The sequence below is a fragment of the Ostrinia furnacalis genome, unplaced genomic scaffold, assembly GCF_004193835.3.
Source record: "Ostrinia furnacalis isolate ACB-3 unplaced genomic scaffold, ASM419383v2 OfSCF7084, whole genome shotgun sequence".
NCBI classification, from domain to species: domain Eukaryota; kingdom Metazoa; phylum Arthropoda; class Insecta; order Lepidoptera; family Crambidae; genus Ostrinia; species Ostrinia furnacalis.
Window position 1 is genome coordinate 168,202 of NW_021137323.1, and position 12,567 is coordinate 180,768.

General features: G+C 37.9%; 1 protein-coding gene across 2 annotated transcripts in view; it reads left to right on the forward strand.

The window, feature by feature from the left end:
* Positions 1 to 11,991, forward strand: part of Mical (Molecule interacting with CasL) — a 29,691-nt gene extending 17,700 nt beyond the window's left edge. The window contains exons 2-3 of one of the 2 annotated variants that reach the window (XM_028319053.1): positions 11,384 to 11,569; positions 11,824 to 11,990. In XM_028319053.1, the coding sequence (XP_028174854.1) occupies positions 11,393 to 11,569; positions 11,824 to 11,826 (180 nt within the window). In that variant the 5' untranslated portion in view covers positions 11,384 to 11,392 and the 3' untranslated portion in view covers positions 11,827 to 11,990. Of the gene's footprint in view, positions 1 to 11,383; positions 11,570 to 11,823 lie in introns of both variants that reach the window. The other variant, XM_028319054.1, reaches the window with a different exon arrangement.
* Positions 11,992 to 12,567: the final 576 nt, after the last annotated feature.

Consider the following 12,567-nt stretch of genomic DNA (forward strand, 5'->3'; position numbering starts at 1 on the left):
AGAAAATAAACTGCAAATGTATGCATTTATGTGAAAGTGAATGTTTGTTTGATTGTATCTTTTTCAAGCCTAAATACATTATTTTGATGGATTTGGACAAATGATTAATAGTGAAAGGGAAAATGACAGACTACCTTTAGTACCAAAAGAATTTTAATGCTTGAAATTACGAATGTCTATCACTGTTTCTGGTGGAAGGGGTCCACAGATGAATCCATCTTTGAATTGACAGGTTATTCTAATTTTCTATTTCGCTATTATCTTTGAAAGTCGAAATCGACTAGCCTAGGGGTGGGTATGTCAAGATTGTAAAATAACAGTGGGTTAGGTTAGGTTAGATCGTAATTTAACTACGTCAGATTATAATCTGACGGAATTTACAATTTTACGGTGACAGATATAAACTACTTTGGAAATCACCGGCTTAGATCAAGATAATAGCCGCTACATGCATAATAATGTGCATGAACAACTACCTATCGCGAGATTACATGTACATAGTAATCGTGGAAAACGAGACATGTTTATTGCTCGGAAATATTGACATTATCGAGCAACATGTTGCGATGTGATCGATAAAGAAAATCTATTGTCTCAACAAATGATGTGCACCAAAAAACTAATTGAGGAAGTTTCGTAACCACCGTAGTGTTGTACCGCTTAATGTAACGTAAGCGTGACGCAACACGTCACTGAAACGGAAAACTTGGGGTAAAATGTAAGAGTTAAGAGCCCCTACACATTGTAATTTTAACGGTCGACGATTTGTTCTGCGATTTTGCTTTAATAATCGGTTCATCGACCATTTTTTACTGCTGCTTCACATCACCTCAGAATTTTACGAGTTCTATCGTTTGTCTCTTATCTTTTCTTGTTACCTTAGATTCATTTTATAAAAATTTGACCATACTGTGATAACCTGGCAAATGAGATATGATAAGAATTGTCAATGACTGATGACGTTACTAGAATAATATTTTGAAGCATTAAGAATCACCATATCCACGCGAATTGGCGTAGCTAATTGAAAAGGCGGAAAATTAAGTACATACTCTAAAACAAACTTGCATTTTAAAGCAAGTATGCAAGGTGTCTTACAGCCGGCGGAAGATTTCACCTTCTGCGTTTAACTGGCATAATTAATTACTATGCATATAATTAGTCGGCGGTTACGGCGAAATGCTCGCCCGAAATATGGATTACGGTGGAGATCGTCTTTGGATTTCTTTATGTTCTTAATTTGTGCTGTAACAGCCACAAACTTCATGCCAAAAATGTGAGAGATTCATGCCCATATTCACAAACATTACTATGAGATCTCACAGTGCGCGTTGACGCACAGGCAGGGTGACACACGAATCAATCACAGAGCTCTATTCAACACTGTGCGTTCGATTTGCTGCTTCACTTAAGGAAGCATCGTTTGTGAATACGGGCGTCAGATTCATTATCCTGACAAAATAACATCACACCTCTACTGCTTAAACTGGGTTTTTTATCCAAGAACATTCTATTTAGCGGTGCTAGCATGCATTGCCCTAAAGAATACTTCAGTTTTACAAGCATCGTTAATTCTTTTCGAACAATACAACGACTAGATAACGGTATCTAATCGGAAATGCGAAATTGTGTGTTATCAGTACACTTCAGAAATTGCTAGTTTGTTTTGGTTCCGCAATGTCCCGTTTTTTGTGTTATTAAAGAAGTATTGTGCGCACGAGTGCATTCCGAGTCCATTTAATATTAAAATCACGTCATATCCTGCAGACATTGGTTATTTATGTAAGTTGTTGTGGTTGTGATGTGAAGAAAATATTCGACCCCAAAAAGATGTAACATCTTTCAGATAACCTTTTGGTTACACAGGTCTCGAGATATTTGGAATATAAAGGCACCAGCGACCTTTATTTGTTAGATAGCATTAATCTCCGATAACTATCTAAAAGTTATAACCGGTGAAACTAGTCTAACTCTCTAATCACTCCGTTCTGTCCCTCAGTCCCTCAACAACACACGCGCGTACTTAATGCCCCTTCGTAGGGAAAGCTATATGAAATCATATTTAATAGATTTGGAAGTACATTAGCGCAAAAGGGTCGCTCCCCTGACGCATATAATTCTGTGTTTGCACCCTTTTTGAATCATTTGGGGACTGTCAGTCAAGCTTTTCTTCTGTTTATGCCTATAATAATCTGCACTAAATAAAACAATAAAGGAGAAGGACAGGTATAACAAAACTGATAACATTTGATGGTGTAGTAGAGAATATAATATTTACCGGATATCTGTGAGTTTTAGACGGGAAACTAGGGAATACACTCAGAGGGCGAATTTAGTGGCAACTGTAATGAGAGAACAAAAAACAAAATTGATATAAAAATCTATCTATAAATAAATAGTAGCAAAAAAAGGGTGGAGTTGGGCACATTCGCATGGGATGCCTTTCTTTAAGTTATGGACTTGGATATGAAAACGTTTATTTATAATTATGATTTAAAGAAGTTAGCTTTCACGTGATTTTAATACCAATTTAGGAGACGCGCGATAAAGAATTTCTATGTCTCTAGCTAGACAAAGCAGCGATTTTTCTTGCAACTTTTAAAACTAAGTTGCCTTTCATTACAAGTTTTCATTAGTCTTTGATGGTTAGTACGCCTTATCAAACCCACATAGATTAGCGGTACTAATTAGGGTCGACACTCACCTGACCCCTAACAGGCCCAATTTGTGGTACTTGGCGGTAATTGAGGGCTACGGCCTTGCGTGATGCCGGCCTTCACAGTACAGTCGTATGGAATAAGCGAAGTCGGGTTATTCATTTGATTGACTAAGTTTAAAGACGTTTCTATTTCAGTAACAAAAGTACCTAAACCACAAATACAGGCACCAATTTTTTGATTGAGAAAGATGACTATGCCAAATAAATCACATCAACTTCAGTGCAGAATTAAGATCTAAATATTGGGGTACATTGCAATCAGACATATCCCTCCTGTCCTTAATTTATTTTAGGTCACACTCAGCGCAAGCAATCAGCATTCAGCTGACTGTACCGCAATTAATCAGGAGCAGCCGCTGGTACTCGTTAGTGCCGTCTTTGTTTCGAGCATTCGAACTGGCGAGCACATGGGCAGCGACAGTGTGTCCAGAAGGTTCCCTGGACACCCCTAACGTCTATTAGTGTTCATTTCTATAGTTAGCATTGTGAAGTGGCCTACGGCGTAATAGGAGACCACAGCCTTACTACCCTGATGTCAGACTATCACAAGTGATAGGACTAGTTCCTCCTTCCACCCATGGCTGGCTACCTACGTGTCGCGACCTCCTCTATCGTGTTGTAACTGCCATAATAATGAAACTTAGGGCTTCTCTCCTTCGACTTAGGAATGCCTGCCTGTCATGAGGATCAATTCTTGGGAGAGCTCATAGAATAGGACTAAAGCCCGGTCTGTGAGCACCAGAGAGCAGAAATAACAGGAGTAGCAGCGCGCGTTTATTTCCATACAAAAAAATTTCGCCATTTCCTGAGGGGGACGAGGTAATGACATTTGTGTAACAGCTGATGGCGCTGAGACACTATCGATATTTTTGTCGATGAGAATCATTGCTCTATGGTTCATAGTCTATGGCTCGTTTAAAAAAATGATATGAATTAATTTATTATCCTATGGGAGATTCAACANTTAATAATGTATTAATACTAACAAATATTTATTTATTTATATAAGGCACAGCTACAGAGAACAAACAATAACAATACAATTAACACAACAACATAGCACAATATTAAGTCTGAACTCCGATTAGAGCCAGGCACAGCATTTAAATAACAAAGAAATAACAAAAAAACGGGCTTATAAACAAAAGACAGTTTCACTCAATCTTATTATAACAATTCATTTACCCTATCCCTACAAGTCCGAATAAATGTATTATATCATAAAAGAGAACACCTATTGGCAGTATCAAATTGTTTGCATAGAATTTCGATTATACAGGGTGTTGATTTCAATCCTCGCCATATTCAGGGAGTTGATTAAGTAGCTTATTCTGATTACGAATCAGTAAAAAAATTGACTTCGAAAAAAATTTCAAACGAACTTTAACTTTAGGTAGTCAAAGAAAAATACCTTTTACACTACCTACTTTAAGTGGCTTCCTTCAGGAGGTTATCCAACATGATAAGCGAGCGATCCGTGTAGCTTGATGAGTGCCGCAGTGTAAACTATTGCAATATTGCGAGCTACGGAACAGTTAATTTCGCACGGAAAATACTCGCTAAAAATTCCACTTTCGTTTGTAATTTTTTTTTGGTGGATAATGAGTTTATGTAAGTCATAATAGATCACCTAAATAAATATGGCAAGGATTCAAATCAACACCCTGTATTGTTATAAGTACACTATCCTTAAAATATTACACAATTAGGAATTTTTGCTGTCCAGTCATTCCAGTGGCAACACTTCTAGAAATTTAGTTTTTTGCAAATTTAGTGTATTAATTAATGTGAAATAAATAAAATAATATTTACCGATGGAATGTTATGTTGTCCTTTTCAAGATTTGATGTTTCAGATCTCTTCTTACAATTAAAAACACTGCAATTCACCATTTTTATCGCAGCACGTTACTCTTCAATAGTGACATTTGGAATATGTCATTGGTGGCGCTGCAACTAGTTTTTATAAACTGAGTGAACCACTGGTCTACTTACATTGCTAGAGGGGATTGCCTGTCAGTTCCACTCCTGTTATTTCTGCTCTCTGGTGAGCACGTAGAATTTTGTCCAATGACCCCAAGCTACCCATCCTTATCGCTCGCGTGGTAGGCAACTTGCCCGGCGTGTGCGTTTCGCGAGCGCGTATCAAATGCGAATGCGTGCGCGCGCTCACCGAACACTTGATCGTGACTGCCGTTTCTCAAGATGACATTGGCAGTCTCAAGTTAATGCTCGATCGTGTAAAAATAATTTCTACATTCCTAAATGAAATTATATTTTATTACCATTTTTATGTTGTCCTTTTCAAGATTTGATGTTTCAGATCTCTTCTTACAATTAAAAACACTGCAATTCACCATTTTTATCGCAGCACGTTACTCTTCAATAGTGACATTTGGAATATGTCATTGGTGGCGCTGCAACTAGTTTTTATAAACTGAGTGAACCACTGGTCTACTTACATTGCTAGAGGGGATTGCCTGTCAGTTCCACTCCTGTTATTTCTGCTCTCTGGTGAGCACGTAGAATTTTGTCCAATGACCCCAAGCTACCCATCCTTATCGCTCGCGTGGTAGGCAACTTGCCCGGCGTGTGCGTTTCGCGAGCGCGTATCAAATGCGAATGCGTGCGCGCGCTCACCGAACACTTGATCGTGACTGCCGTTTCTCAAGATGACATTGGCAGTCTCAAGTTAATGCTCGATCGTGTAAAAATAATTTCTACATTCCTAAATGAAATTATATTTTATTACCATTTTTAACTGCCGTCAAACAAAACCAATCTAATTACTTTAATTAAAATACAGTGTTTACCAGACATTTGTTTTTCTTTGATTGTTCATTTCAGTTAGATTTAATTCAATGGATTCATTTAGCTACCTACTAATTGTATTAATGAAAGCGACACGCTCGCGCGGCGGTTTCTTAGCGCGCACGCGGCGTATGCACCTGTCAAAAGGAGCCAGAGCAAATTAAAGTTAATGAACAAAGTCGACGCCGAAGTCGCGTGCGCCTGTATCTAATTGAAATACATCCTTATCTTTCCATAATATGTTAGTAAAAGCGCCGGCGACTCAAATATGTAGGTACTTGGATTTTTATTATTTTTGTGTGGCAACAAACTCACTGCATCTCTTTTCAGTGTGACAAGGGTGTTCACGCGAACGTAACAGACCATGTGTGTGGCTTAATCAGGTTTCGTTTTTAATATGCGCCAAAACACTCACGCTAATTGATACATGTGCTGACATCACTCATTACTGAAATTGAGTTGTTCATAATTCATAATTTTGACATAACATCTGCAATTAATGCGAGTCTGCTAAACTTACGATATCTCCAATTTCTGTTGATCGTAATATAAGCAATTTCTATTAGTTTCAATTCCATGATTGATTACTGACTTAAAAACTGGAGTATGCACTGACAGTGCTTGCATATAAAAAATGTAAGAACATTAATACGTATCATGTTATTTTTGTAACACGCGATGTACCATAATCATTAATTCAATAGCATCTTGACCTTTGTTAAAATAGGGTTATTTTGTAGAAGAAATAAGAACCCTCTAAGAAAATTATATGCATCGCAACAGTCACTTGTCAATCTTGTTAAGATTTGATTATCCTCAGACTAAACTGTCCCAGCCACTTCATAAAATCCCTATTTTTCTGTGTGATATGACCGTCAAGTTCATTCCAATTTGCCAAAACGGTTGGACAGGGTTTATTCGTCCGGGCAATAGAAGTTCAAGATAATCATATCATATCGACCTTCATTAGGCGCTTCAGCTCAAAATCTACACAGTTCGATGCACTCAGTCCAGACTCCAGACAGTAGGCCTTTAGATATGTTTTCGATATTAGGATCAACGACATGACTAATCGATATGTTACGGCTAAAGATAGGAGTGAACATAAACTTAAGATTAGCCGGCTAAACTTAAGTTTATCTTCGACGAGGTGTAAATGTTAGTTTCTTCTATCTTTAGCCGGCTAAACTTAAGTGTAACCGCAGGCCCTTGGCTAAAAATATAGAAGGAAATGGAAAAGGAAACAACGTAATAATGTTTACTATTTATACACGAAAACTTTATTAAAAAATAATCGCTTTCATTACACATACTTTTGTACCTATGTAGTAGGTATTCAAAATTACAATTATTACAATAAAAAAATATCAATTATTTAAAACAATATCTACCTAATCATTAAAATAAAATAGTAAGGAACCATTTGGTCATTACAGAATCTTCTGTAGGTATTTAAATTTACAAAATAAAACTGCGCGCACGTTGTCTCCCCACCGCCCCCTCAAGCCCTCCGCCGGCCTGGCGCGCTCATCGAATACATTTTTAGCCATTTCGTTTTGGCTAATGTGCACATTAGCCGGCTAAAGATGGAATATCACGACGCAAACTAACATGTTATCGAACTTTAGCTGCTTCTCGAAGATAAACTTAAGTTTAGCCGGCTAATCTTAAGTTTATGTTCACAACTATCTTTAGCCGTAACATATATAAANCCATTTCGTTTTGGCTAATGTGCACATTAGCCGGCTAAAGATGGAATATCACGACGCAAACTAACATGTTATCGAACTTTAGCTGCTTCTCGAAGATAAACTTAAGTTTAGCCGGCTAATCTTAAGTTTATGTTCACAACTATCTTTAGCCGTAACAGATATATTCCAATAAAAGGTTCTCGATTTGTATAAGATACTAGCTAACTCGACACACGTTCTTACATTGAATGTTTTTTCCAGCCTCTTTCCAACCTTTACTCTTCATCATCCTCGGTCGTAAATTTTTTTTGACGAATTGATACAGCTTTTCTCAGATAATATGTACCAATTCTAACGTTTCTAACCTCATAAGTGACCTTTTCTTTAATCTGATACTAATGCAATATAAAGTGTAAAATTATTAAATAAGTCTGCTGTAACCTTTACGTATTTATAAACTCGACTGCATGTCCACGCGATGGCAGATGCGTCTATCACACGGTCAATAAGCTAGAGTTCTACCATAAAATTATGGGTACTAAGGTCAGTTGCATTCGTAATTAATCTTTATCGATTGGAGCCATAGCAGACTTGCGATTAGCGATTTGGCGTTTTTCATTTTACTGATTCGCTGCGTTGAATCGCAGTAGCGAATTTGTGAATTTTCGCGTTTCATTTCATGAATGCTGCATAGCATGTGTATTGTGGCGTTCTTCAGAAAGTTGTTTTCATGGATCTTCAACTGGCAACTAGTAAAGCCCAGACCACACTGTGAAACGCAATTGCCACGAAACTGCAACTTCTAGTTACTTTTGAGTTGCATCTATGTTTCTGCCATAGACCATTTCAAACCGGTTTCAAACTGGTAGCGTCATGTGTGGTCTCTCAACGGAATCTATGGCAGAAACTTAGATGCAACTCAAAAGTAACTAGAAGTTGCAGTTTCGTTGCAATTGCGTTTCACCGTGTGTTCTGGACCTTACCGGGCTGATTAATGTACCTCCTTGGTTTTTTCCACATGTTTATCTCTGCGTCTGAAGACGCAGAAGTGGAGGAACTACCTCTTCATTTCGCCATCCATAAGTGCTCAATCTTACCAATGGACGAAATTGAATAAATGCCGTTGGACATCTAGCTTCGGAAACGAGGCTAAAGCGACGTTGCTAAATGTAGCCCGACTGCTAAGACTTAGGCATGCCTGCAATGTCAAGGTCCAAGTTCGCTGCGAACATATCACTTGCCAGCTATTGATCCACATCACCCAACAGTGAGGGATGGCTAGAATAAACATCTAGGGCTAGCAGCCATCGCCATGGCGTATGGCGATGCATCGACTGTAATGTCTGTTTGAGTGAAAATTCAAAACCATTTCTTCCAAAAGGACTCAAGATTCTTGTAAAACTTTGATAAGAACTTTTAGCTGAAGTTGAAACTTTGACCAATGCTTGGATACAAGAGACTACTTAAGACTTACTAGACCACCGTAAAAAATAAAAATACATTTCAATTATAAAGTTTTTAATATGAACTTAATTTTCTTTAACATTTATTCTTGATATGAACTTGATATGAACTTAATTTTCTTTAACATTTATTCGAAGCAGCGCATTTAGCACTTATTGGTTGCTGGATATTTGATTATAAATGGAGGTTAGCAGTTTTACCCAGACTAACATTTCATGAATTTTCATAATTCTTTTTCTAAAGCGACACCTATTTTACGATCTAAAAGAGCTACAAACCTGGTGTTTTCATTAAAATATAGGCAAAAAATCAAGAACACGATTGCATTTTAAAAGAACTGTTTAACATTAATATCAAAAGAGATACGAATTTTTTTCGTAAAAAAACAACTTTGATCCTCATTTCCCACAAGTACGGTTTTGGCGCTTTAGTCTTTTTTCCTTTCCACTGACGATATGAACTTAATTTTCTTTAACATTTATTCGAAGCAGCGCATTTTCTCACTTCCTGCCTTAATTAGTACCAAAATAGTTTTTAAAGTGAAATAAGCGACTGCCGGCAACCCTGTAATGTGGACTCACCGGCAGCCTCGGTATCGCATCGTGGCAGTCTTCAGTTGGGCTTGCGCATAATCTATCGCCTGAACTACTACTACCTTACTTTTCCCTCACCTGATAACATCAGTCCGGGGTATGTGAGCGAAACAGTTTCTGAGTTTATTTTAGGAACAACCTTCAGGAAAGTGTGCTTTAGTAGTTTAGCTTTATGGTTTGGTTTTGTATCGTCTTCATCAGTTAACCATACGAATCATCTTAATTAACACATTTTGTATGCTTGTTATAAATAACCGTCTGCTATGATAGTGTTTTTAATAGAGCTGTTTAATTATCGTTCGTTCTGATAGCAGATAACGACCCTGGTGTCACTTTGAGTTCACTGATACTTACTCCTAGGTCATCTATCACTCGCGCATGGGTGTCTCTTTGTTTGAGGGCAAACGCACTTGCTTAATGGCACGTTGTCTAGCCTGGATCGTAACAGCACTCATCTAAATGGTTTTGCAAACACCAGCTCGTTGCCACTTCAGTCAACTAACACATGGGGTGATTAACTTGAGTTTATCCAGCAGTGTGTGTTGCATCATCTCATTGATTATGCCCCTATACTCCGACAAATGTTCTTATTACACTAATAGAAAATTACTCCGATTTTTTATGATATATCTCATAAATTGTGTAAATCAATCAAAACCATGCCATGAGCAAAAACAGACTTATGTTTATAGAACGATAAACATTTGGAGTAGCACAATTGCGTTGCTTCAGATATCCGTCAGTTAACATTTTTATTATAGCCTGACCAGGAACATAAAAACCCTGGCATAGTGGCGCGTCAAATGCATTTGATAGTGCAACACTGAGTACAGTCGTACCTGTGTTAAATTAATAGGCTAACTTTATGTATCAGGATTCAGGATTACGGGCTAATTTGATATTTTCATAAATTAACGAAAAAATATTATTATAGGTAACCTGATTTAAATAAATTAAATGAAACCATCAATCGAGCTAGTAGAATTTATTTTATTATTCATCAATAATCAAATTCAGAACTTGAATATTCAACTGCAATGTCTGCTCATGAACGCTTCAAACTCGGTACTTCTTTCCCAATCCCATAAAATTCAACACTTAGAAAGTGACAAAAAATTTTAAAATAGGTAGTTGAAACAAACCACAGCTAATTTTCATAGTGGACTGTACTATACGATAAACATGTCAGTCAATTTGACAACCTTTGTCGGAAACATTATTCAATGAAAATATTGTCCGAACCCTTAGTATTTCTCTTCGACAAATACTTTAACACATTGTGAACCACTTTTCTTTCACGACTATAAAAATATTTTAGCAATTTAATTCATAAAACCAATTGCGCACATTTTAAATAAACTTTGTTTACACTTTGACAGCAATAGACTGACATGCAAGGTGACATGTCAATGAAGTTTTCAGTTACTGTTGCCATTAAAAGAAATTAGTACCATTAGTTTTCCGCAACATGGCGAGGGTTTTTATGTTCCTGGTCAGGCTATAATTGACTTCATTCATTGTTCTGTTAAACTTTTCCAATGTATTTTATTTAATTTAAAGTATCGCGTATTGATAAGTCTATAATAAGAAACGGTACAGCTCTTGCTGAACGGGTGCATTCGCTTCTCGTTGCGCGAGCGTCGGTTACGCAAGTCATATTTTTTCGCGAACCGAACATTTTTGTGAGCACACGAATTTGCCAGGCAGATCAGGAATGTTAGGCATTCATTGGATATGCAGAGATATCTGGCAAATGGTATGTTAATGATGGACATCTGTAGTTGAACTGCCTTTCTGGAAATGTTTTTATTGTATACAGCACAGCAGACCGACTGTAATTTTTTTTTGGATTTCCAAGTCCCCAAGTGGAAACTTGGCTTTTGATTTAGTTTATATTGGTGACTCATAAGAGTTGCAGGGATGGGAAACATATGTGGGAGTAGTTACGTAAGCCTTGCTGAACTTAATCGTCCATTGAACCGTTCGAATCATCCAAGTCGTCACTTGTCTTGTGTACAGTGTAGAAGTCTCCTTCGTCTCTAGATGTGATTTCCAGTCACCCCATTCTGATCTTTATCATGCAGCTCATAAGTTCCATTGTTGCAGCCGCCCGACATGAACCGCGGGGCGCGCGCGGAGCCGACGCCGCCGGAGTGCGCGCTGGCGGCAGAAATGTTCGACCACCTGTGCTCCGCCGGCACCATGAAGCAGATCCTCGCGTTGTACCGCGAGATCTGCCACACGCTCACGCTGAAACCCAACCGGCTGCCCGACTTCTACCCCAAATTAAAGGTGAGTTATCGAAGCAGTTTTTATGATCGTCATTTGTCATCATTGAATTTGAAGCATTTCTGACACGATGCGGTCAACGGTCAGCGCCCCGATTGCGCTTCAAATTATCAACTGCAGCTGTTTGCACAAATCCGTATCGCGGTGTCGCTTTGACAGCTAGTTCAAATGAAGTTGTAATGTAAACGGAACGCAACTGCTTCTTTGTGTAAAAGCTGACAAAATGCTACTTAATCTCAAACTTTGCTGTGTTTTAGTGAAGAAATAAGATGTTCGGGACGGTCCGCGATACCAAATTGCACATCAACTGGAATGAAATCGGAGCCTAACTGGAGTGTAGACTAAAGACGAAACGCAAATGAATCGGAGATATTACAAATTAGCGAAAACGGGGCCCATGTCAAATGAACGCAGCCCGCACTTGTCAGTTTGTGTTCTTTGCACTGTCAGATCAGATCGCATAAATATAAAATGTATAGAGATTAACAATGTTGTTCAAACAAACATGGTCGCAGAACGCATCCCTGTTTTTTTTTTTACAGTAATTTATCACCAACGCAACTTCTGCTTTGTTTGATTGCGACATTGCGTTGTCTTATTAATTTGTTTATCTTCTCACTATATTTTAAAATTGAATTTCTATTTCAATATAAATAAAGTAGTTGTGCAATCAATTATAATCATCTTTCTTAGTCAGTTTGACAATTATTGAAGTTAGAATCATCCAATTAAATATTTCCGCCTACAACAATACAATTAAGCTGACTAAAGTCATCGATTTGATGATCGATTGTTCGACGTAACCGCGTAATAGCCGAGCCCTATTTTGGTCCACGTCGGAATCCAAACACAGTCGATCAGTGGTTATAGAAGTTTTTCCAATAATAATTACCCGAAATAAGCCGTCGATCAATAGGCAAGTGCTGAACTTTAAACGGCTTGAGCTTATGCACAGTCAGCGTCAAGTAGTTTGTGACACCAGAAGTAGCCAAAAAGTTGGC